At 53.6% G+C, this 23909-nt stretch overlaps 3 protein-coding genes and 1 long non-coding RNA gene across 25 annotated transcripts; 3 read left to right on the forward strand and 1 right to left on the reverse strand.

Annotated features, from left to right (window-relative positions):
• The first annotated feature begins 467 nt into the window (after nt 1-467).
• On the forward strand, nt 468-13507 carry CLIP3 (CAP-Gly domain containing linker protein 3). The gene is made up of 14 exons (XM_077853613.1): nt 468-632; nt 941-1166; nt 4382-4521; nt 4607-4700; nt 4902-5063; nt 5492-5610; nt 6522-6758; nt 9346-9481; nt 9630-9758; nt 10503-10646; nt 10732-10855; nt 11061-11125; nt 11487-11559; nt 11951-13507. Exons 2-14 carry the CDS (start codon nt 1001-1003, stop codon nt 12003-12005), a joined length of 1644 nt encoding a protein of 547 aa, XP_077709739.1. The 5' UTR covers nt 468-632; nt 941-1000; the 3' UTR covers nt 12006-13507.
• On the reverse strand, nt 7972-13764 carry LOC144286781 (uncharacterized). Its single transcript, XR_013354738.1, has 3 exons — nt 11696-13764; nt 11463-11586; nt 7972-9858 (listed from the first exon to the last, which is right to left on the reverse strand). It is a non-coding gene; the product is annotated as an uncharacterized LOC144286781 (long non-coding RNA).
• A 107-nt stretch (nt 13765-13871) lies between these two features.
• On the forward strand, nt 13872-18980 carry ALKBH6 (alkB homolog 6). 17 transcript variants are annotated; one of them, XM_077853827.1, is made up of 8 exons: nt 13872-13959; nt 14606-14631; nt 14749-14827; nt 15108-15176; nt 16668-16728; nt 17071-17243; nt 17449-17653; nt 18540-18980. In XM_077853827.1, exons 2-8 carry the CDS (start codon nt 14606-14608, stop codon nt 18839-18841), a joined length of 915 nt encoding a protein of 304 aa, XP_077709953.1. In that variant the 5' UTR covers nt 13872-13959; the 3' UTR covers nt 18842-18980. The 17 variants fall into 17 exon arrangements, with proteins under 17 accessions (XP_077709953.1, XP_077709924.1, XP_077710029.1 ...); XM_077853818.1 differs by having other exon boundaries at nt 13911-13984; XM_077853837.1 differs by having other exon boundaries at nt 13944-14057.
• SYNE4 (spectrin repeat containing nuclear envelope family member 4) lies at nt 18671-23299 on the forward strand. Of its 6 annotated transcripts, XM_077853767.1 has the most exons (9): nt 19129-19317; nt 19423-19560; nt 19831-19882; nt 20380-20523; nt 20737-20931; nt 21004-21252; nt 22128-22205; nt 22932-22987; nt 23081-23299. In XM_077853767.1, the coding sequence occupies exons 2-9, from the start codon at nt 19433-19435 to the stop codon at nt 23256-23258; spliced, it is 1080 nt and encodes a 359-aa protein (XP_077709893.1). In that variant the 5' UTR covers nt 19129-19317; nt 19423-19432; the 3' UTR covers nt 23259-23299. The 6 variants fall into 6 exon arrangements, with proteins under 6 accessions (XP_077709856.1, XP_077709893.1, XP_077709873.1 ...); XM_077853730.1 differs by lacking the exon at nt 19129-19317 and adding an exon at nt 18671-18809 and having other exon boundaries at nt 20737-21252; nt 22932-22976; XM_077853747.1 differs by having other exon boundaries at nt 19129-19560; nt 22932-22976.
• Nucleotides 23300-23909: the final 610 nt, after the last annotated feature.

Consider the following 23909-nt stretch of genomic DNA (forward strand, 5'->3'; position numbering starts at 1 on the left):
TGCTGTGTGCCCTTGGGCAAGTGGCTTAACCTCTCTGAGCCTGGTATGTGCTCTGTGAGCACTGTGATGCTACCCACGATGACTGGTGGCCGCAGAGGATGGACGGAGTCTACAGAATCACGACTCTGAGACACCCTGATAGACGGCGAGCACGGAGAAGGGGTTAAGTCTGAGACCGGAGAGAGACAGAAAACACCACCGCCACCACAGAGACCCCTGCCCTGGCTGGCCTGGTTCTGGGCCTGCGGGAAGGCTCTATGTCGGGGATGCTTTCCCATCCCTCTCCTTTTCCCCTTGTCTCTGCTTCATCTCTCTTTTGATGCCTCACATCCCTTTCTGTGGCCACGTCTCCTTTCTCTCTCCATCCTCCGTGTCTGTCCCCTTCACGACGCTGCCTCGAGCCTTTTCATCAAAGCGAGGAGCCTCCCAGTATCTCCGCCCCCGCGCCTGGTTGGGGGTACCATTGCGCATGCGCCGTCAGCGCCCCTCCCTCTCCACCCCCATCCCCAGTCGGCGTCTGGGCCTCGTCCCCCTCTGTCTCCCTCTCCTCCCGCATCACTTCCCCCGACACAGACACCCCAGTACTCCAGGCTCCCCAGGCTCAGCTTTGGTCTCCAGCCCCATCGGCCGAGGTGAGGTGGGCAGAGGGGAGGCCCGCGGGGAAGGGGAGGGGCGAAGCATCCTGCATCCCGAGATAAACAAACCCGGGGAGGGGGCGGCCTAGACCGAGGGGCCTGACGCGGGGAGGAGAAGAATGGGGGCTGGACCTGGGGGACGTGCTGGGCGCTGGGCCCACACGCCGGGGTCCTCAGAGGGGTAATGGTCGTCGCTGTGATTCCCAAAATCCGGAGCTGGGGGCGTGGGAGCCGCTGGGGTGGCTTCTGGGGGCTCACACCCTGGACCCCATGGGGCGCCCTCTCTAACTGACCGCTGTCTTCAGGATTTGCCTGAAAGCCGCCCCCCAACTCTGCACCCGCCCCCCGGAGGGCCACTGAAGACCATGACTAAGACAGATCCCGCTCCGATGGCCCCTCCACTCCGGGGGGAGGAAGAAGAAGAGGAGGAGGAGGATGAGCTGGTCCCCGAGGCCCCCAGCCCCACCCAGGAGCGCCGGCAGAAGCCTGTTGTGCACCCCTCGGCACCTGCCCCCCTCCCCAAGGACTACGGTAACCACCCTCCCCACCCTGCATTTGGTCTGGAGCCTTGGGTGGCCAGGGAGGTTGGGCTGAGCTCTGATGGTGATGGTGGGTTGATTCACTTTGAAAGTGGTCTGGGGGAGTCTTGGCCCTTGGATGCCCCCTTCGTTAATTTATTCATTCATCCATTGGAGAATGGAATTAGCATAAGCCTAACCTTTGATTCATGACACATCATTCAATCATTTAGTCATTCAACAAACATTTACTGAAAAGGCTGTCTTGGACCTGGTTCAATGCTAGGAGCCTGGGGCAAAGCATGGAGCCAGACGGAGTCTTTGCCCTGAGAGAACTTACAGGCCTCAGTGACAACCTACACAGATAACAATGTAACATAATATAAATGTATAATTGCAAGACATGATGAGAATTGTGTTTGCCAAGAATAGGATGCTGCAGGAGCTTTTTAAGACACGGTTTCCGTGCGGAGGTAACATCTGAGGAAGACCCAAGGATGAGTTGGGGTTTAACAAGCAAAAGGGCGAGGGGAAGGGAATACCCAGAGGGATAACTTCAGGAGTAAAGGCTCCAAGGTAGGAAGTTGTGGAGCTGGGAAGGTGGCTTTTTGGAGAAACTGAAAGTGTCTAATCATTCACCAAGCATATTTATCCATTGGTACTACTCTGGGTGATAGAGATTTAATGGTGAGTGATCCAGGCATGCATGACCCCTACTCTTAGGAGAGAGCAAGTAACAGTTAAATCAGATAAGTTCAGATAGAGTGAATGCTATGAAAGAACTAAAAGATGGACATTATAATGGGGGGGGGGTTAGGGGGCAGCACCTTGAGACGGAGTGGTCCGAGGGGGTCTTTCTGATGAGGTGGCATTTAGGCTGAGACCCAGAGCATGAGGAATCAGCTGTGAGAGAGCTGGAGAAAGAAAGTTCCAGGCTGTGAGCAGCATGTGCAAAAGCCCTGAGGCAGGAACAGAAGACAATCCTGGAGCTGTAGTTAGGGAGTGATGAGAGTTAAGGTGAAGGTTTGGCCGTGACTAGATACTGGCCCCTTAGGGGCTATGGTGAGAACTTTGAATAAGTGTGATGAGAGGAGAGCAGTTGGTGGGAAGATATTTAAAAGCAGAGGAGTGGTGGATCTGATTTGTATTTTTGATTTCTATTTTTAAAAGCTCCCTCTGGCTACTGGTTACAGAGGTGGAGGGGGCTTTTAGAAGGTGTTGGCTGGGAGTCCCCAGCAGCTGTAAGTTTAGAAACTAGACATCAGATTCAAAGAGTAGGCATCAGTAGGATAGGGCTGGAGAATGGCATCTGTGGCCAAGTCACCCACTAGAGGTGGGTCAGAGAGGCTACAAATTGAGCTCAGTCTGATAGAAAAATAAGAAGGTTATCTGGGTGTCTGGTGTGAGGAATTCACCCCAGGAAACTGGAAAATTTCTTTTGGAAATGTGGCTAGATGGGGCTGGGGCCTGTGGCCTGGTGAGAAGTCAGAGGGTGCAGGCTGCCTCTCTGCCCCACCCCTGCCTCCCTCAGAATCTTGTTTGTAGAACAAGGCGGGTTTAGTCACAGAACGTGAAGGAATCTGGAAATGTGGTCTAGAAGAGAGAGAGGGCTAAGGTGGACTCCAAGGAGAACTTGTGTATTTGTGTATTAAATGTGTGCCATTAACTCAGTAGAGATGGATTGAGCACCTACTGCATGCCAGCTGCTATGCTGGTCCCTGGGGAGAAGGGAGCGAATGGGCAGCACAGAAACCTAGTGCTTTCATCCTAGTGAGGGAGGCAAGTGAGAGAGAAAAAGAAGAAAAAAGAGGGAAGAAGAGAAACAAAGGAAAGGGAAGGAGAAAGGGAAGGGAGAGTAAACAAGTTAATGTTAAGTGTGGGTGCCTGGGTGGCTCAGTAGTTAAGCATCTGCCTTTGACTCAGGTCACAACCCCAGGGTCCTAGGATCCAGCCCCACTTGGGGCTCCCTGCTCAGTGGGGAGTCTGCTTCTCCCCTGCCCCTCCCCCACTCGTCTTTTCTCTCTGTCAAATAAATATATAAAATCTTTTTTTTTTTTATATATAAAATCTTTTTAAAAAAAAGTTAATGTTAAATAGTATGTGCTGTGGTGAAAGAAAGGAAAAAGGGCCCAAGATGGAGAAGGGCACAGGTGCTGATTTACACAGGGTGGTCTGGGAGGCCTCTGCGAAGAGGTGACGTTTGCGGAAAACCTGCAAAGCCTTGAGAAGGCTTGGGTGAAGACCAGCCCAGGCAAGGAAAACAGCAAGTGCAAAGCCACTGAGACAGGAATTTGCCCGGCGTGTTAGAAGGACAGAAGGAGCCAGTGTGGCTGGGTAGAATGAATGAGGGGGAGAGGACAGACGAGGCCAGTTTGTGCAGGGCTCGTGGGATGTGAGGAGGACAGTGGGGTGGGAGCCAGGGTGGGGTTCTGAGCCAAGGAGGGCTGTGGCGTGACTGGGGTATAAAAAGGAGCACACAGGCTGATTCCTGGAGACGCTCTGTCTGTGCCACTTTCCCAGCCAGGTGTCATCTGGGTGTTCATTTACTCATTCATTCAGTATGCACTGAGCTCCTGCCATGTGCCAGGCCCTGTGCTGGCAGTTGGCAATACTACAGGAGCAGCACCCATCAGAGCCTAATAGGGGCAGATGGAAATTCCTCTTGGCCTCACCTTGCCCATGGGTACTTTCATGTGTCCTGCACAGTATTTGAAAAATTGAGATTTCTCTTAAAAACCGAGTTTTCTGGCTTTTCATTTTTCTTTTTTCTTTCTCTTTCTTTCTTCCTTTCTTTCCTTTCTTTCCTTTCTTTCTTTTCTTTCTTTTCTTTCTTTCACTTGAGATTTAGCCAGACTGTGCCCATACTTACCAGGGCAGCAATGTGTTAGAAGCACTAGCAGCTCCCCTGCCCCCAACCCCGGGGGGCATGCAGATTCAAGGTATTGTGCTGCTTCCACACTCTAGTATCAAGGAGTGGAGTTTGTTGCTCTGTAGGATTGCTGGATCTGCCAACTTTTCAAGACACACTGGGCATCTGGAGTTTTATGTGAAACCTCCTGATTCTGAAGCCTCATGCTGGCCACACAGAAAATGTCTGTGGTCCTTGCACCATGGTTTGAGACCATGCAATAGAGGATCTTAAAGGCAAAGGCCTAGAGCTGCTCTGCCTCAGGATGGAAAGAGGGCTTCAGCTTGCCTGGGGTGACTCTGGACCTCTTACTACCCTAGCCTTCACATTCTTCGATCCCAATGACCCGGCGTGCCAGGAGATTCTTTTTGACCCCCAGACCACCATCCCTGAACTGTTCGCCATTGTGCGCCAGTGGGTGCCCCAAGTCCAGCACAAGATCGATGTTATTGGCAACGAGGTAAGATGCTTGGGAAGCCAGGGAGGGAGAGGACAGGGTCCCTCACATGTTTGGGTAAACCTCCCTGGTCCCCTGGTATTCCCAGATTCTGCGTCGAGGCTGCCACGTGAATGATCGAGATGGGCTGACCGACATGACACTGCTCCACTACGCGTGCAAGGCTGGGGCCCACGGAGTTGGTAAGGTCCCAACCCCAAAACCACTAGCCCTGACACATCCGGCCCCGGACCGGACACACTCAAAACCATTCAGAATCCTGGCCCACCCTGAGCCCGCAGCCTAAGATGCCAAAGCACAGTCCCCAAGGCACAGGGCCTTCCCTATGCCTTGGGCCCAGGCTTTGGAGGAGGGGACGCAAGCTGACCTGGGCTGTTGCGCAGGGGACCCCGCTGCGGCTGTGCGCCTTTCGCAGCAGCTGTTGGCATTGGGCGCCGATGTAACACTGCGCAGCCGTTGGACCAACATGAATGCGCTTCACTACGCTGCCTACTTCGACGTGCCCGACCTCGTGCGAGTGCTGCTTAAGGGTGCTCGGCCGAGAGGTGAGCTGGAGAGTCCGGGCTGGGAGGGGATGGGACCCAGGCTAAGGAGGAGGCTGGAAGCAAGAGGAGGGTGCCCTGGATGTGTGTTGTGGGGTGGTGAATGAGGGGAGAGGGGGCCGGGATCCGAGGAGACAGTGGTAGGTTGGAGACAGGAGGTGCAGGTGATGGGGCCCAGACATCCAGGACCCATCCCCAGGGCTGGGCAGGGCCGGTTTGGGAGGGGCGGGGCCTAGTGGGGAGGAGGGGAAGGGAAGGGGAGGGAGGGGTGGGGCTCCGCTTGCCGGCGTTGGGGAACATTGGGGCCTGTGGGTTAAGAGATAGATTGGGGGAGGCTGTAAGGCAGTGGTGGCGGCGTGGGTTAGGAGGGTGGCGAGGAGGCAGGGTGCTGAGGCCACTCACCAGAAACCCTCCTCTCACCCACAACCCAGTGGTGAACTCCACGTGCAGTGACTTCAACCACGGCTCAGCCCTGCACATCGCAGCCTCCAACCTGTGCCTGGGTGCCGCCAAATGTTTGCTGGAGCATGGTGCCAACCCTGCGCTGCGGGTACTGCACCCTGGCCCAGCCCCCGGTGTCTTCCTTCTTCCTTTCCCACCCCTTTTCGGGCCAGCAGAGGATGAGGGGGTTCTAGGACCACTTGCGTTTCTGGGAGCTCATTACAAAAATCACCTGTACATTCAACAAGTGAAGTGATAGCTGGTATTTACTTAGGGTTCATGATGTATCAGGTGAACTCTATTATGAACCCTGTTTTACAATGAAGAAACTGAGGCAAAGAGAGTGATATTTCCAGGGTTACTCAGCAAGGAATACCTTCTCTCAATGCTGACTGACCCTGGGTTGTATGTAGACAATATTTCAAGATCGTGAAAAGAATTGAGACTCTCAGTGAATGAGAAGAGTGGGTCCCCCCCATAAGCCCAAAACATGATCTTTGACCTCCAACTCATCCATTTCCAGATCCTATTCTTAACACCAATTACTGTGCATTATTCCAGGCCCAGATATCTTGGGGGACATGGCCTGTGTTTCTGAAGCCCTGCCTCTCCTCATTCTCCTTTGGCCCAGTTGGACCCTGACCCAGGACCACAGGAGACCATCTTCAGGGTTCATCCCTCACATGGTCTCATTCCAGGCTTGGGATCTCCTGGGGCATGGCCTCCCTAAGGGCATGACCTATAGACTGAAGTGTGACCTTTATTCCCTTGGCTCTACCCATAGATCCACCCTCAATTACTTGAAATCCCCAGCCTGAGGTTTAGGGTGGATGTCCCAGGGGACATGGGGACATGGGTTATATCCTAATGCCTCACCCTTTCTTATTCCCATATTGACTTAGGGTATGACCTAGTTCTACCTTTGCTTTACCTAGACTAGGGGTCTCTGGAAGCATAGGCTCAGTGAAGGCAGAGCCTGTGCCACTGAATCCTCACTTCCTTTCTTCCCATTGGCCCCAGAACCGAAAGGGTCAAGTGCCAGCAGAGGTGGTCCCAGACCCCATGGACATGTCCCTGGACAAGGCAGAGGCAGCACTGGTGGCCAAGGAGCTGCGAACACTGCTGGAGGAGGCCGTGCCACTCTCCTGTGCCCTCCCCAAGGTCACACTACCGAACTATGACAACGTCCCAGGCAATCTGATGCTCAGTGCATTGGGCCTGCGTCTGGGAGACCGCGTGCTGCTGGATGGCCAGAAGGTCAGAGACTGGGGAGAGGAGGGGAGGGCAGGACTCAGCCCTCACGCCTCAGAGCTGGGTCCTCAGGCACAGCGTAGACACTCTCCTTTGGCTACCCACCCTCCCAGGCATTCCCACAGTTGTTCTGTTTCCTTTGTGTCCCACCCTGGGCTGAGCTGTCAGTGCAGGGAGGGAAGACAGATCTATCACCTGACAGTGACAGCCCAGGACAGTCATGGCTGTTATGAGGAAGCATAAGCAGATTGATCAAGGCAGCTCTGCACTTGTGAGTTCCCTGGGGCTTTGTGATCCCCACTCAGGGCCCACCTCTGCTCCCACAGTGCTTAGTACTTTGAGACAAAAAGGACAGATCACAACAGTCAAGGGTGTGATAGGACGGATGCACCCGCTTGAAGATAGGAAGGATGAGCCAGAAGAATAAAAGGAGGAGGGAAGTCCCATGTAGAGGGAGCAGGTAAATGCTCAGAGGGCAGAGAGAATCTTTATTCATCCAGGTATTCCAACTTTGGTTTATTTATCAGATGTCCCTCAGTCTCCATGCTGGGCCCAGCCCATCCTTGGGAATAAAGGGCTGTGTGAGCCCAGACCCACTTTCATGGAGCTTTTTTCTAATGAAGAAGACACAGCCAATAAAGTAAACCCATAGTTAAGATAAACCTGGTAGCAACCAGGGCTTTGAAAACCATTAGATGCTTGGATTTAGGGGTACCTGGCTGGCTCAGTCAGTAGAGCATGGGACTTTTGATCTCAAGGTTGTGAATTTGAGCCTCACATTGGACATTGAGATTACTTTGTTTTTGTTTATTTATTTTTATTATTTTTTATTTTTTTGAGATTACTTTAAAAAAATTTTTTTGACTTAAAAAAAAGCTTGGATTTAGTAAATTGCCCCTGGGTGTTCCAGAGGTTTCTGTGAGAAGCTGATGTCTGAGCCAAGAGGGGAAGGAGCTCACCTGCAACAACATGGAGACAGAGGAAATGGTGGTATAGAGCCCAGGAGGAGAGAAGGGGTAGTGTGACTGGAGGGGGAAGTGGAGAGGACAGCAGTGGCTGGATCACACCAGACCTGCAGGCCACCGGAAGGAATTTGAATTTTGTTGCTTGTACAGTGAGAAACCATAAAAATCACATTGTTTTCTGATCAAGAGTTTTGCATACATCAGCCCCATCTGTAATACTTTCTGTACATGATCTGATCAAATCCACATGACAATTCTTTTTTACTACTTTATTTATTTATTCATGAGAGACACACACAGAGCCACAGAGACATAGGCAGAGGGAGAAGCAGGCTTCTTGCAGGAAGCCCGATGTGGGACTCGATCCTGGGACCCTGGGATCACGCCCTGAGCCAAAGGCAGACGCTTAACCACTGAGCCACCCAGCCACCCCCTACGTGACAATTTTGAAAGCAAAATGGGTTGATTCTCCCCATTTTACAACCCAGAAGACTGTAAGAGGCTCAGAGAGGCGAAACCTTTTGTCTGAAGATAAGAACAATAGTAACAACCTGCCCCTTAGAGAAACAGCATAGCACAGTGGTTACGAGCTCAGGCAAATCTCAGCTTTGCTATTTTCTAGCTGTGGTACCTGGGGCCACTGATTCCACATCTCTGAGGAAGAGATGATTCCTCATCTCTGAGGAATCAGTTTCTTCATCTCTAAAATGGGGCTGATTCCACATCTCTGAGGAATCAGTTTCTTCATCTCTAAAATGGGGCTAATAATGGTACCCACCTCAAGTAGTCGTATGAGGCTTAAATTAATTAAAATCAGTAAAGCCCTTAGAATAGGGCTTGGTGCATCACAAATGCTCTTCTGTGTGCCAGGCACTATTCTGATCTCTACACCAAGCCTCCAGAGTTGGCACTATTCATCCATTTTATAGATAAGGAACTGAGCCTTAGAGAGTGAAGCAGCCTCACACAATAACAGCCATACTCACTGAGGCTGTTATCACTGCAACCAAATGAACTTACATATATTCCAAATGTTTCGATCAGACAGCCAGCCTATGAAGTGCTTTGCTATCTCCATTTTACAGATGAAGCTGAGGCCCAAAAGGTCATTTGACCAAAGTGCAAGATACTAATAGTCAGCACTCACTGATCCCTCACTCAGCCCCAGGCCCTCTTCTGAGGCTGTCACAGCCCTGTCCAATGGATCTTTCCATCTGTGGTGGTGGAAATATTCTGGGTCTGTGTTGCCCAACAAAATAGCCATAAGCCATATGTGGCTATTGAGCCCTTGAAATGGGGTGAGTGCAACCAGGGAAATTAAATTTAAATTTAATTTCAGTTAATTTAAATTGTTATATGTGGCTAATGGCCGTTTACTGCATTGGACAGGGTAGTTCTATAACCAACTTCTAAGGTAGGTGTGATTTCTAGTTCTATTTCATAGATGAGGACACAGAGACACAGTGACTTAAGTCACATAGCCAGTAAATGGTGATGTCCAAATAGATTTGAGTTTAGGGCTCCCTCATCCTCTCTCCATGCTGCCTGTGTGCCAGTCATCTATCATGGCCTCTCAAGGACCACTCCCCACTCACCCACCCAAACCATATCCTCCCTTATTTCCTCAGACGGGCACACTTCGGTTCTGCGGGACCACGGAGTTCGCCAGTGGCCAGTGGGTGGGCGTGGAGCTGGATGAACCTGAGGGCAAGAATGATGGCAGTGTTGGGGGCGTCCGGTACTTCATCTGCCCTCCCAAGCAGGGTCAGTCCCACCTGGGGCTCAAAAGGGGTGGGGGTGGTGTCTATTCAGTGGTTCTGATGCTGTTGACTAGGTGATGGGGCAGGGGAGACGATAGCCGGGCAGAGGGCAGAGGCTTGGACAATTCCCAGCCCAGGCTTTGTCCCCCCAGGTCTCTTTGCCTCTGTGTCCAAGATCTCCAAGGTAGTGGACGCACCCCCCTCCTCTGTCACCTCCACACCTCGGACTCCTCGGATGGACTTTTCCCGTGTCACTGGCAAAGGCCGCAGGGAACACAAAGGTCAGAGCGGGGGTCTTCTGGGTGAGGAGGGTGAGGAGAGCCAATTTGAGGATTTTCTGTGGGTAGCCCAACTTTGGTGACTCAGTTTCTCCTCAGGTCCCTGTGTTAAGAGGACAATCTCTGAGTTCTTCACTTCTATGACTCAATTTCTCCTTTGACTTAGTACTGGCCCCCCACCCAGTTCTTGAAAGGATCTGTGTGTTCTCTGCCTTCTATGACTAAGTTTCCCCTCAGGTCCAAGGGGTTCCCCCCAGTTTTAGGAAAGAATCTATGGGGTTCCTGGCTTTAAGGACTTGATTTATCTTCACACCCAACTCCTTCCTTCATTTTAAAAGGAGAATTTCTGGGCTCCTGACTTCTGTGACTCAGTTTTTCCTTTGGCCTAAATAACCTCAGCTTTGAGAAAGGATTTTGGGTTCTCCAGGTTCTTGACTCAGTTTCCCCTCAGGCCTTGCCGCCCCCCCCCCCCCCCCCCAGTTTTCTGGCAGTTGAGGTTGTTTCCTTCCAAGCCCAAAGCCTTCCTGGTTCTTTTTTAAAAAATTAATTAGTTAATTAATTTTAAAAATTAATTAATTGATTTTTTTGCCCCCCCACCCCCCCACACACCCCGGTTCTGAGGAATGCTCTAGGGTTCCTGATTAGAGACAGGACAGAGTTTCTACCTTTGGTCTTTCTGGGTAGCATGAGGTCCCCAGGGCTGGCATCTGGGGGCCCCACTCCCTCCCCTTATACCCTTTACCCTAGGCAAGAAGAAGCCCCCGTCCTCCCCGTCTCTGGGCAGCCTGCAGCAGCGGGAGGGAGCCAAGGCTGAGGTCGGAGACCAAGTCCTTGTTGCCGGCCAGAAGCAAGGGATTGTGCGCTTCTATGGGAAGACAGACTTTGCCCCGGGTGAGGACAGTGATCTGGGGGGTGGGAGGTGGGGGATGGGGTGGGCAGGCGGGACTTGAGGCATGCTGACACCCCACTGCCACAGGTTACTGGTATGGCATTGAGCTAGACCAGCCAACTGGCAAGCATGATGGCTCTGTCTTCGGTGTCCGGTACTTCACCTGCCCCCCACGGCATGGAGTCTTTGCGCCAGCATCCCGAATTCAGAGGTGAGCCCAAACCCCGACCCCAACCCAGGGGACCTCCCAGAACCCTGATCCCTGCCCCCCTTTCAGGTGTCTCTCCCTCTCAGACCAGCAGGACGGCGTGGATACCCACCTCCACACCCTAGCTCTCTCTGCGTGGGACCTGTGGGTTCAGCTCCCCTGGGATCTTGTGACTCTGACTCCTCCCATTCTTCTTATGTCTCCCTAGGATTGGTGGATCCACTGACCCCCCTGGGGACAATGTCGGAGCCAAAAAAGTGCATCAAGTGACAAGTGAGTTGGGACTGAGGTGTAGGAGATAGAGGAGGAGGAGTAAGGGTTTGGGGACAGGAGGAGAGGTCATGGGTTCTCAGGTATGTGTTGGTGACAGTATTTAATAGGGAACACAGAGTCCAGGAAAATGATGAGGATAGGTGCCATGGGGTATGAGGATGTTAGCGACAAGGCTCTGGGCAGGCACTGGGGACATGGGTAGGTATTGGGGGACATGGAATATTACAAGAGATCCAGATGGGTATTGGAATGTGGGGTCCAGGTAGGTATTGGGGACATGGATGAGTATCAATGACAAGGAGACTAGTTGGGTATTGAGGGTCTGTCATCCCCTCACCTGAGATCTTGCCTTCCCCTTTAGTGACACAGCCCAAACGCACTTTCACGACAGTCCGGACCCCAAAGGACATCGCATCAGAGAACTCCATCTCCAGGTGGGTAGCCAACCCTTGACCTACGTCCTGTGGGATATTCAGGGAGAGGTTGCACAGGGCCACTGGACACAGGCATCTGGACTTCTGGTTGGGGCCGGAAATAGAGGTTAGGAAAACTTGTGACTAGTCAGCTTACCCAGAAACAGTTCTTAGGGAGTGAGGTCCCCACAATGAATTCTGGTGCCTTCCACTCTTAAGGGGCAGGTAAAGGAGGCAAAATAGCTTCTATTTCACATGAGCCTGAGAAGGCATAGCTGGATAGGTAGAGGCAGAATTCAGAAAGGCCAAATCCCAAACACTTGGGGAGAAGCAGGGGTGGGGTGGGGGGTGAAGAGCCCAGATGTCCCCACATCCTGCATCAAGGTGTGACAGACATGATTCTCCTTTCCAGGTTGCTCTTCTGCTGCTGGTTTCCCTGGATGCTGAGGGCGGAGATGCAGTCTTAGAGGCCTGGATATCTGACAGAGAGTCAAAGAGTCCCCTCTAGCATCTCCTGACACAGGAGCCCCCAAGTCACCCTGAGATAGAGATTCCCAGTAACACATCCAGAATAGAGACCCCATTAGCCAGCCCTCGATCACTGAGGCCCCATTATTAACAGATTCCCTCATGATAACCCCCAAATACAGACCCCATGGTACCCAGAAAGAGATTCCCTGAGTGTAGCACCTTCAGGCTAGTTCCTGTCCCCAACCCCTCAGAGCAGACTCCCAATAACATTTCCACATCACCTCAAATAATGGTGACCTCTACATAAAGCTCCAGAGCAGAACATTCCTGAGTCATTCATCACTGGATCAGAATCCTCCCCCATTAACAAAGACCCTCCCCCCCCCACATCAAGTCCCCTTGAAATAAACACAGGTCTTACCTCCAGAGCAAGAGTAACAGATCTACATTTAACATCAGTCCCCTCAAGATGTTGTGACCCCCATGGTCACCCCAAAAGCTTACACTGCAATCAGAGACACCCTACATTAACAAATCCCTACTCTTACCCCTCAAGAAGAGACCCACATTAACCAGCCCACTGTCACCCCCAATATACAGACACCAAAACAGTCCTGGAAGTGCTAATTACAGGACCCCTATGTCTTCCTGCCCTCTGCGCCCTCAAGAAACCCCCAGTGCCTTGTATGAAGCCCACCCGACACGGCCCACAGCCCTTGTGCTGGCCAGGCTCCCAGAAAATTCTCTATTTTTTAAGTAACGACTTCCCCCTTTGGGGGACCCCAAAATTTGGAGGCCCCATTCTGGGACTCTGGGGATACTAAGCTCCAGAGTACATGTCCCAAATTCCCCCATGTTCCCAAGTCCTACAGCCCCTAGAGGACCCCAAGGCCCTAATTCCCAGGATCCTCAAATCATAGAATCCCCAAATCCCCAGGGAATCCCAAATTTAAAAATTAAATCCTAAGCCCCCAGGAAACCCCAATCATGGAGGTCCTTGTGCCTGGGATGGAGGAAATTGCAGTCAGGATATGCATCCCGGGCTCCCAGGGCACCTCAAGCCCTATTGGTAGGCACCAGGAGACCCCAAACAGGAATTCTCATCCCTGGAAACCGGAGTACTTCAATGCCCTGAGTCGATGGATCTCAAGACACCCAAATGCAAAGAGCCCCAGCCCCCAGGGAACCCCAAATCCTAAAGCCTCCATCTCTAATACATGAAGGGCCCCAAGGCCTTGAGGGGATCCCAAATCCTAGAACCCTATTTCAAGCTACGTTCTGGTCACAGGTCCAAAACACCAAATCTGAGTCACTGGCCCCAAAGGACCTCACAGCACCCGGGCCAGACCAACAGCCTGAGGGAGAACCTGAAGGCCCAGGGGGTCTAGGGTGGACCTGGGGCCCTGACCACCAAGGACAGCTCACGACTGCCCCTTCACTGCATGTCCCCGAACTCAGCATGACCCCTATCCCCTTCAATAAAGATGTTTCTATGGCTTGTCTGCGTCAGGTCAATATTTGGGGAGTTACGGGCCTGCCTGTGTAGCCCTTACTACAGAGGACGAGAAAGGAAGTGCTTCCATCAATGGGCATTGAATGATTCCGCCTGCGGGAAGTCCTTCTAACAATCCGGCTTCTTCCTGCCGCGTCCCCTCCCATCTGGGCTCTTCGAAGGCTTCCCCTCCCATCTGGGCCCACTGCGCAGGTTCTGGAGCCTGATTGGTCGGTGCTAGATAAAGACCCGTCTCCGGAGGATCCCCATTGGCTCAGAGCCCGGGAGGCGCGGCCTATCACTGAGCGAGGGTGGGGGGCGGGACAATACAGGGCGAGAGCGCCGATTGGGTGGAAGGCGGAGCCTCAGGACCTTTGAGAATTCCCGTTGGTTTGAGGAAACTGCGTCAGGAACGTGGGCGGAAGCGGCTGGGAAGGGAATGGGGGTGTTTAATTCGGGTATTGGAGGGGCCGCTGGTGGACGGTCAGTTTTGGGGGTGGCTGGGGACGGAGATGGGGTCCGAGAGGGCTGAGAACGGGGACCTGGGGAAGCTCAGGTGGGAATTCCAGGGAAGCTCAGAGCGTGGGATTCTAGAAGACTCGGTGTGGGGAGTCTAAGGGGTTCAGGTAGAGAAGGTTGGAGAGGAGCCAGGCTTCAGACTAAAGGCCTAAGGTTGCTGCAGGGAAGGGGCGCTCGGGAGGAGAAGTGTGAAGGGGTCCAGAATGGGGGGATCCGAGGAGACGGAGAGTGGGCCTTCCTGAGACTCGGATCGGGGGCACGCGGGTGTTCAGAATGGGGCGTCTGAAGGGCTGGAGGCAGGAGGAGGGCGCATGGTGACCGTGAATACTGTTGGAGACCCAGACTCATGGTTGCAAGTCTGAAGTTGTTAGGAGGGGGTCTCAAACTCTTTGAAGGGGCTTTGGGGTGCAGCCCTGGAGGCCCTGCGTGGAGCTCTTGAGAACGGCTCCCAGTGAGGTCAGAGGATGTTCTCCGTGAGAGGCTTAAGAGGGCAAAAATGTGTGCCGTTGGATGAGACGTTGTGGATGGAGTTTGGGGCAGCGGGGCAATGTTCTGGGTGCTCACTGTGTCTGGGTGGCTTTCGAGATGCCGAGGACTCAGGTGGAAACCAAGTGAGTATTCCCTGTAGAGCTGAGGTGAGGCCCTGGCCCTTGATAAAGCCGAAAATGGGGTCATAGCCTGAGGGTGGGAAGCTTGGTGACTTCAGAGTGTCCTCCCCTTCCCCACAGGACTGGGTGCATGGAGTTGGTGTCGATGGAAGATCAGGACGCCAGGGTCCCCGCCCTGGAACCGTACAGGGTGGAGCAGGTTGTCAGGACTGGGGGTGCAGAGGGTGAAGGTGGGGACTAGAGGGTGGGAGAGTAAGAGTGGGGATAGATAGGCTGACTCCTGGGTTTGTGGGCTGGGACTGCTCGCTTCCCACTCCCCACTTCCCACCCCCCAAATGGGCATTAGTCCTTTGACGCCAGGCCCTGATCTGTCTGGGAACAAACATCTGGAGCCTCTCTTAGAGGGAGGGTCTGCTCAGTGCTACTAGGGCTCCTATGTAGGTTGAAGGGCCGCACTTTCAGGGGGTTCTCTATCCTAGGCACCACCTGTAATCTACTATGTCCCTGACTTCATCTCCAAGGAAGAGGAAGAGTATTTGCTTCGACAGGTAACCTCAACACCCTTCTGTCGTGTTTTTCCCTCCTTCTCAGATCCCTCCCCAACCCCTAAGGCTACAGTGAAGATCCTGGCAGGAAGGAGAGTGCCACCCAGCACCCATCCCTCCTCTTCCCTACTTGCTGCTCTCGCAGGACCTGCTGGGTCTATCAGAAAGAGCCTTTCCCAGGCAGCTTAGGGGAAACCAAACTGATTCTTAGAAAGGTAGTTATTATGCAGCTCAGACTCCCTGTGCTGGGATAGCCCAGTATGGCCTCCAAACAGATGTTATTGCTAAAAACAGATTCCTTATGCTAGAAACAAGGAAGTTAGAAACCTCATACCCTCTCTACTAAGAGAGCCCAATCCTGCTATCATAGAGAAAGGGGAATTATACATATAGACTGAGATAGCCCAGTTCAGGCCCTTGAGGTTTGGGGAATTAAGACTTTGCAGTTTCAGTTTTCTGTGCTGACATAACCCAGGTATCAGAATGCTACAGGGTAACCTCTTCCCTCTGCTGAAATAGCTCAGCATAGACCCAAAGTCTTGGTAACAAGGTTACCAAGCACAGATCACCTGTGCTGAAATGGCCCAGTATTCTATATTCTATTCTTAAGAATCGGGGTGGGGGGTGGGGGATAGAATTTATAAAGCTCAGAGCTTTTGCAGCTTCAGAGACTTAGTTACAGAGCACAGAGCTTCCTTGTGCTACCCCAAGTAATCTTGTCTAGTTTGAGTCCCAGGAATAAGTTAGCTGCAGAGCACAGACTTTTTGTTGTTGTTGTTTTTAAAAGATTTTGTTTATTTATTTGAGAGGGAGAGATAGTGAGCGCCTGAGCGGGGTGGTGGTGGGGCGGGGGGAGAGGGCGGGGCAGAGGGAGAGCACAGAGACTGATGCAGGACCCTGAGATCATGACCTGAGCTGAAATCAGTCGGGTGCTTAACCAACTGAGCCACCCAGGTCCCCCACAGAACACACTCGTGTGCTGAGATAGCCCATTCCAGCCCCATAACCATGAAAGAAATGAGATTATTGAGTGGAGTACAGACTTCTTGGAGATTGCCCATTCGAGACCCACAGGATCTTGGCAGTGGAGAATTTTCAAAGTACTCTCTTTGCTATGCTGAGATAGCCCAGCCTAGCACATTTCCTCCCCCCGGGTGCTGGGAACAAAGAGGTTCCAGAAGTCAGGCTGTGCTGAGAGAGCCCAGGATTCAGGAAATTACAGAGTGCACACTATTTGCTGGATTAAAAGAGCTCAGTCTAGCCCAGAGCTCTCAGTAGATTCAGACCACGATTGTGTAGCTGTGGGTCCTTTCCTGATCTTGGACACAGGGAAGAGGGCAAATAACACAGGCCTGGGAACACTGTATCAGAGAACAATCCCACAGACTTTGAGATGACCCATTTCAACCCCAGGTAGAGGGCCCTATGTTGACCTGGGTGCGAGAATCAGTGAGGGTGATCCTGAAAAAGGACTGACCCCTCCCAACCTCCTAGGTCTTCAATGCCCCAAAGCCAAAGTGGACCCAGCTCTCAGGGAGGAAGTTACAGAACTGGGGTAAGTGTCCCTACCAGGGGCATGGGCAGTTTGGGGATATACGCTGGGGCAGGTGGCTCAGATTGGATACTCAAGGCACTGGGTGGGTTCTTGAGGGTTAAAGGGATTCAAAAGGCCAGGAGGATTCTGAGGGGTGAGTGGAAATTCTGAGAGACTAGGGATTTCCTGATGAGTTGGGGATATCTCGCAGTGTCCAGAAGTTTAAAGAAGTCAAGACATCTTGGAAGCATCGGGTAGTGATCTCCAGAGTCGGAGGTTCCCCAGGGTCAGAGTGCTTCCAGCCACTGGGATATCCCTAATGGGGACTCCAGGTGCCAGGGCTCCTTGGTTGGGTGTCCTCAGGACCCCATTGCCCTCTCCCAGGTGGGCTCCCCCATCCCCGGGGGATGGTTCCTGAGCGGCTGCCTCTGTGGCTCCAGCGCTACGTGGACAAAGTATCTGACCTCAGCCTTTTTGGGGGTCTCCCAGCCAACCACGTCCTTGTGAACCAGTATCTGCCTGGGGAGGGCATCATGGTAACCACACACCTTCACCCTAATCCCCAGACCTCTGATCCACCATGGGACAGGGCATCATGTTGACCCACCTCTACTCATTCAGTAGCCACATACCTCCAGCAGGCATTCACCTCCCCATCCCAAGCTGGGGCGCCCTCCTTGAGCCCCAGAGGGTGGGGGGTGTGGACTCCTGCCCTGTCCAGCCCTGGTGCCCACTCCCTAGCCCCACGAGGACGGGCCACTCTACTACCCGACCGTCAGCACCATCAGCCTGGGCTCCCACACCATGCTGGACCTCTACGAGCCGCGGCAGCCAAAGGATGATGACCCTGCCGAGCAGGTGGGCCCTGAGACCCTGCCCCAGCCACTCGTGGGCATTCTGACAATCCACATCCTCCAAGAGGGCCCCAACCCCTCCTACTTGCAAGGTACCCCTGATACTTTCCCAGACACCTTCCCCAGTCCCCTCAAAGTGGATCCCCCAATGCCCTACAGATCCCCTGGCCCCACATATTCGGAGTGCCCCCAATAGCCCAAGGTCCATATACCTTATGCAGGACTCCCCAACACTCCAGTAGATAACTGATATCCTCAGATTCCTCAACACCATTTACTCAGGGGTGTCTCTGATATTCCTTTTAGGCATCCTCTTTGCCCACTGCACAGGGCACCCCGACACAGACCTCTCTGCCACTCCAATAGTGTAGATCCGCCTGGTAGGACACTTCAGATTCTCCTTGGGGAGTCAACCCATGACTCGTTGCTCAAGGACGCCCCAGATACACTGACTCCCTTTGCGAGGACTGCGCATGACTGCAGCTTCCCAGACCTTTGAGAATGCATTTCTGACACCTCACAGTTCACAGAAACTCCCTAGGAAACCCAGCTGCTCCTTTTTAGCCCTACATGCTCCTGGGTAGGCTGACACCCCCTTCTACTGTGCTGGTGTCCTCAAACATCCTGATGTCTGCAGACAGACCCAGACCACACCGGACCCTCGTCGCCTGTGTTCATCCCTCTAGCCCCACTTCCTAACTTTGGCCAAGCCCTCAGTCCAGTTCCATCCAGTTCCTAGGGCTGCTGATCCCTGGGTGCAAGCTGCAGCCAACTTTATGCCCACTTCCAAGGGCCTGCTGGTCTTGCCCTCCATCCTCCCCGACTAGCCAAGACCCCCGTAGGATTTGCGCTCCAGAGCTTATCCCTGGGAGCACGCTTGCCCCTCAGCCTTTGCCCCTAGAACTCACTAACCCCTCCCCACCCCCAACCTAGCCCCCTGACTTCTGGGGACCCGCTGACCTTGAGCCCGCCCCGCAGCCTCGGGCCCCGCCCCGGCCAGCCACCTCGCTGCTGCTGGAACCGCGCAGCCTGCTGGTGCTCCGAGGCACCGCCTACACGCGCCTCCTCCACGGCATCGCAGCTGCCCGCGTAGACGCGCTGGACGCCACCTCCCTGCCACCCAACGCCGCCGCCTGCCCGTCAGCGCGGCCCGGAGCCAGCCTGGTCCGTGGCACGCGCGTCTCGCTGACCATCCGCCGCGTGCCCCGCGTGCTGCGCACCGGCCTCCTGCTCAGCAAGTGATGCCAGGTGGACTCATTCTGGGGCTCTCCGCCTCCTGATATCTGCGACCCTGTGACCTTGGAACCCTGGGGCAGAGGCGGCTCCCCTCTCCCCCATTCCCAGGGTTATATATTTTCCCAGTAACTTTGTGGGAACTACAGGAAGAGGTCCCATTTCAAATAAACCAGCAAAAATCTTTCCTTGGTCTTGGATTGGGTAGAGGGGCAGATGCATGAGTTCCTGAGGGGCACTGCGTCTGGGACCTTGGATGGTGTGGGCCCTGGGTCTGGGTGTATGGGGGTCATTGAGTGGGGTGGAGTCCAGGGCTCTTGAGGGGTCAGGGTCCTATGTGGAAACCCCTTAGGTGGGATGAATGGGGTGAGCCTGGGAGGTTCAGCCAACTGGCCCCCTAGAGAGGAAGGAGTTAAATGCTGCTCTCACCTGAGCTGGGCATCAAATTACCTGAGTCCAGGTTCCACTGGTAAGGAGGTGGAGCTGAGCCTGCTCCTGGGCCTCTGGCTGCCTCCGGCCTAAGGTAAGGACTTACCTGCCTGGGTAAGTCCTACTGAGGAGGTCTGGGGGGATACCCCTGGCCAGAAAAAGAGCTCTCACTGGGGATCCTCACTGACTCTGTCCTCAGGCTCCCAGCTATGGCCCTGCCCCCATCCCTGGGCCCTAGACTCCCCTCAGAGCCCCTCAGCCACCCCCCTGGAGCCCCTAGGGAACTGGACGTTGCTGGATGCACCATCTGCTCTGCATCTGGAGAGGAGAGAATCAGGTAGGGGCTGGGGTTTCTGAAACTTGGGCCCCAAAAGGGTGGGGGCAGTAGCAGAGGCATTTTGAGGGGGAGAGGTACTGTGGCTGTAATCACCTAGGGACATGGCAGAGGGAGCTGGGGACAGGGGTAGGTAGGGTGGATGACTCGGCTCACACAGAGGCCTGTCAGTGCTTCATACCTCCAGCCCAGAAACGGGTCAGACTCCTTGGATCCTCCCAAATACTTCCAGGGTGGGTTGAGGGGCACTGAGCCTACTGTTGGTCCTCTCAGATGGCCAACACCCTCTTCCAGTGAGGACCCAGCTGGAGGCAGACACCGGGAGGTAAGCTGAGGTGATCCAGGGCCCTTGGGCCAGCCCCCATTTTCTCTCCCCCAGAATCTGGGGATGAGATGATGAGTCTGGGAAAGCATTGGGCATCTGGGGGTGGGGGTGAGGGGAATGTTCTAGGAAATTATTCTTTACCAATCACTATAATCACTTCATTATTTTACCGACTGGGAGAGAATGGTTTCATCATTGACCCTGTACAGTCCTATTCCTTGTGGGGATATCCAGCTCCATCACCATCACTCCTCCCTGTCTGGGCCCCCAGACCCCGTATGTCCATGTTTCTAGGAGCCTTGAAAACCTGGAGGCTTTGAACTAGAGGTCTTCAGGCCTGGTTCCACCAGGAAGGATTCCAGGTGGGAGCCACCCTGGTACAGACCCAGGGAGGGACGCTGCTACAGGAGGAGCCTGCAGGAGATGGGTGGCAATGGGAGTAGGGGCAAGGTCTTTGTTGGCCTACCAGCCCTAACTCCGCCCCTTGTGTTCCCCAGCATCTCATCTCTGGCCAGGAGGTATTGGAGGCTGAGCAGGACAGTCTATCGCTATGCCTGTTGGGGCTGGGCCTCCGGCTGCAGGACCTAGAGCAAGGCCTGGGGCCCTGGGCATCAGCCCAGAGCAGGATGGTCCAGCTGCAGGTGGGCAGCGGGAGGCCAAAATGTGGGAGGGAGGGCAGGGCCTCTCGAATGGGTACCAGCTTCCTAGGGTGGGAAATGGGTTTATTCCATGTTCCAGATGTCTGGGTAGGAGAGAAGGGATGTAATTCCAAGTCCCAGATCTCTGGAGCTCCTGCTGTGTGTGGGAATGGGTATGTTGTGTGTGTGTGGGGGTGTCTAACCTTGTGCCCCCAGACCCTACAGGCAGACCTACGTGGGGCAGCTGAGCGTGTGGATGCACTGCTGGCATTTGGTGAGGGGCTAGCACAGCGGAGTGAGCCTCAGGCCCGGGCGTCCCTGGAGCAGGTCCTGAGGGCCCTCAGAGCCCACCGAGGCAGCATCTTTCGGCGACTGTGGTGGCTGCAGGCCCAGCTGGTCACCTATAGCCTGGTATGGCCCACCCTGGCAGTCCCCGCTCCAGGAACCAATTCCACAACCCCCATGACTCTGTCCTCTGCCCAGGTATTTGAGGAAGCCAACCCACTGGACCAGGACTTGGAAGTCGAGGGCGACGTGGATGGACCAGGACCTAGTGGGGTGTGGGGACCCTGGGCGCCAAGTAGCCTCCCCATTCCCGCAGAGTTGGAGTGGGACCCAGCAGGGGATGTTGGAGGCCTCAGGCCCTTGGGGCGAAAGACAGCCTGGATGCCAGGAGCTCCTTGTGAGCTGTGTGGCCATAGAGGCCCCCAGGGCAGGGGACAAGACCTTGAGGTGAGAGCAGGTGGGGGATACCCCTCCCCCACAGGCACCCTTGGGACGCCTCTTTTGGGGTACTTCCCTTTCAAGGGCGTCTTGGTGGCTCTGTCTCTCTGGGTCTCTTTCTCTCTTGCTGTCTCAGTGTTGTCCTCCCTCCCTCCTCCTGTCTCTTGATCTCTGGGACTTCTCTATCTCTGTTTCTCTCTTATGGTCTCTATCTGCGTGTCCTCATTTCCTTTCCCTCTTCCTTACTCTCCACTCTGCAGCCACATTAACCTCCTGGTTTTTAAACATTCCCAGTTCACTCCCACTCCCAAAGCTCCCAGACTCATGCCTCCTTCATCTCCTCACTTCATTCCAGTCTTTCCTCAAATATCACCTTTTTAAAATTTTTTAAATTTTATTACTTTTTTAACTGAGTTTTATGCCCAACATGGGTCTTGAACTCACATGCTCTGCCAACTGAGCCAGCCAGGTGCCCTCCGAAATGTCACCTCCTCAGAGAGGCCTGCCCTGACCTCCAGACATGATCACTCCGTAAGCTCTTTATTTCCTAGCAGCACTTATCGCATCTTGACATTGTACATTTATTTATGAATGTGTGGTCTCTCTGCTAGAAAATAAGTTCTATGGACACCAGGACTTTGCCAGTTTATAGATTCTAGAACAGTGCCTGGCATGTAATGGACACTCATTAAATATTTGTTGAATGAATGAATAAGTAATATCTCTTCTCTCTTGGTTTTTCGTCTCTGCCCCTGTCTTCATCTCTCCCTGAGACCTTTTTCTTCCCCCAGAATCTCATCTCTATGACAAGCCCATCTTGGCCCTTGACCAATTTTGTCTGTTGCTAGTTCTCCAAGGACCCCCCCACCTCTCTTTCCCCACAGGACATGCTCATGTCGGGCTTCAGCCACCGGAAACACTTAGCAGGTCACCGAAGACGCTCCCTGCTCCGGAAGTCTCAGGTGAGCTGGTCCTCAGCCAGGGGTATCACTCGAGAATCTTGATGGCAAGTGACAGAAACCTAACCCAAATTGAATTACACAAAAAAATGGATGATATTTTTTCATGTAACTGAAAAGTCCAGGTGCTGCTGAGAAGATCTCAGGTGCTATCCAGGGCTCAGCCCTTCCCTCTCTTGGGCTCTATTTCTCCAAGGTGGTTTTCTTCTCAGCAAATGGCTGCCCAGCAGCTAAACACTCACATCCCACTGGTTTATCCACCCGAGGAGAAGCAGAGTGCCACCGACCTACTGGCAGTGAAGTCCAGGGCTGATTCCCACTTGGCCAGCTTGGGTCATGGCCTACACCCTGAACCAATCACGGTGGCCAAGCTGATGGAGTGCTCTCATTGGCCAGATCTGGCTTACATGCCCAGTCATGGAAGTGGAGTCGTGTGGGGTCAGCTACTCAAGCACCCAAAGGCCTGTGGGTGGGAAGGCAGGATGGCCTCCAGCCCCTGCCCTCATTAAGCCACTGTCATCAGGAACAGGAAGACTGGATGGAGGGCAGACACAGATACCCACCACACTAGGAGATGTTCCAAGTCCATGTGGTTGGGTCCTGAGGGTTCAGGACGTGCCAGGAAAGGAGGAAAAATAAACTCAGCCCTGTAGGTCTGTTATAGTAAGGAAGGATCCAGACTAAGTGCTACTTCCATCCATTCTGCTGCTGGCTGCTGTCTCCTCTTAGGACAAGAAGCAAACGCCTCCCAGTCTCCAGGATGTGATGTTGGAGGTAGACCCTGGGTGAGATGCTTGGGAGATGGCTCTGGGGGTGTGGGGTACAGGGCTCAAGGTGGCAGTTTAACACTGCATTTCACACCATATTTCCCTCCACAGAGCCCGTCCTCCTGCCTCCAGGCAGTCCCTGACCTTCCTCCTTCTCTTCCTCCTCTTTCTCCTGGTGGGTGCCACATTGCTCCTGCCACTGACAGGAGGGTCCTGCTGCTCTCCTGCCCGACTGGCCAGGACACCTTACCTGGTGCTCAGCTACGTCAATGGCCCCCCACCAATCTGAGTACACAGCCCGGAAATATGTAATAAATGGTCACTGTCAAAGGACGTGTCTTAGTCCGTTGGGCCTGCTATAACAAAATAACAGACTGGGTAGCTTATAAACAATAGAAGTTCGTTTCTCACAGTCCTGGAGGCTGGGAAGTCCAAGATCACAGTGCCAGCAGATGAAGATCGGCTTCCTGCTTCACAGATGGTCGCCTTCTCGCCGTCTCCTCATGTGACAGAAGGATCAGGGTTCTCTCTTTTATAAGGGATCTAAGTCCCTTCCATGAGGGTTCCACCATCATGACCTGATCACTTCCTAAAGGCCTCACCTCCTAATACTATCACATTGGGGGTTAGGATTTCAACATGAAGGTTGAGGGGGCACAAACATACAGACCACAGCGGAATGCGTGAGGATATTAGGTGTGTGAGTTCAGAATTTGGGATCCAGCTCTGATGTCTGGACAGCCCCCTCCACAGATCCCTTCGCTTTGAGTGTACAACACAGAACTGAATCACCCCATCTTGGATTGGGATCCCGGAGACAAAGATTCTAGCACAAGTAGTTCATTAGGGAGGTGACCCCCTAGGCAGATTAACAGGGGAGTGAGGAAGTGAGCCAGGGAAGGCAGCTAATGAGCTGGTTGCTGCTCTGGGCTCCTGGGGT

The sequence above is a fragment of the Canis aureus genome, chromosome 1 (genome assembly GCF_053574225.1).
Source record: "Canis aureus isolate CA01 chromosome 1, VMU_Caureus_v.1.0, whole genome shotgun sequence".
Lineage (NCBI taxonomy): Eukaryota > Metazoa > Chordata > Mammalia > Carnivora > Canidae > Canis > Canis aureus.

Coding starts and splice junctions, on each gene's coding strand:
- CLIP3 (XM_077853613.1), top strand. CDS start 1,001: ATGACTAAGACAGATCCCGCTCCGATGGCCCCTCCACTCCGGGGGGAG. Junction 5,064..5,491: donor TAAGGGTGCTCGGCCGAGAG/GTGAGCTGGAGA, acceptor CCCACAACCCAG/TGGTGAACTCCACGTGCAGT. Junction 10,647..10,731: donor GAAGACAGACTTTGCCCCGG/GTGAGGACAGTG, acceptor CCACTGCCACAG/GTTACTGGTATGGCATTGAG.
- ALKBH6 (XM_077853779.1), top strand. CDS start 14,531: ATGAGACGTTGTGGATGGAGTTTGGGGCAGCGGGGCAATGTTCTGGGT. Junction 14,828..15,107: donor AACCGTACAGGGTGGAGCAG/GTTGTCAGGACT, acceptor TCTCTATCCTAG/GCACCACCTGTAATCTACTA. Junction 17,244..17,448: donor TGCCTGGGGAGGGCATCATG/GTAACCACACAC, acceptor CCCACTCCCTAG/CCCCACGAGGACGGGCCACT.
- SYNE4 (XM_077853730.1), top strand. CDS start 19,433: ATGGCCCTGCCCCCATCCCTGGGCCCTAGACTCCCCTCAGAGCCCCTC. Junction 19,561..19,830: donor TCTGGAGAGGAGAGAATCAG/GTAGGGGCTGGG, acceptor TGGTCCTCTCAG/ATGGCCAACACCCTCTTCCA. Junction 21,253..22,127: donor GCAGGGGACAAGACCTTGAG/GTGAGAGCAGGT, acceptor CTTTCCCCACAG/GACATGCTCATGTCGGGCTT.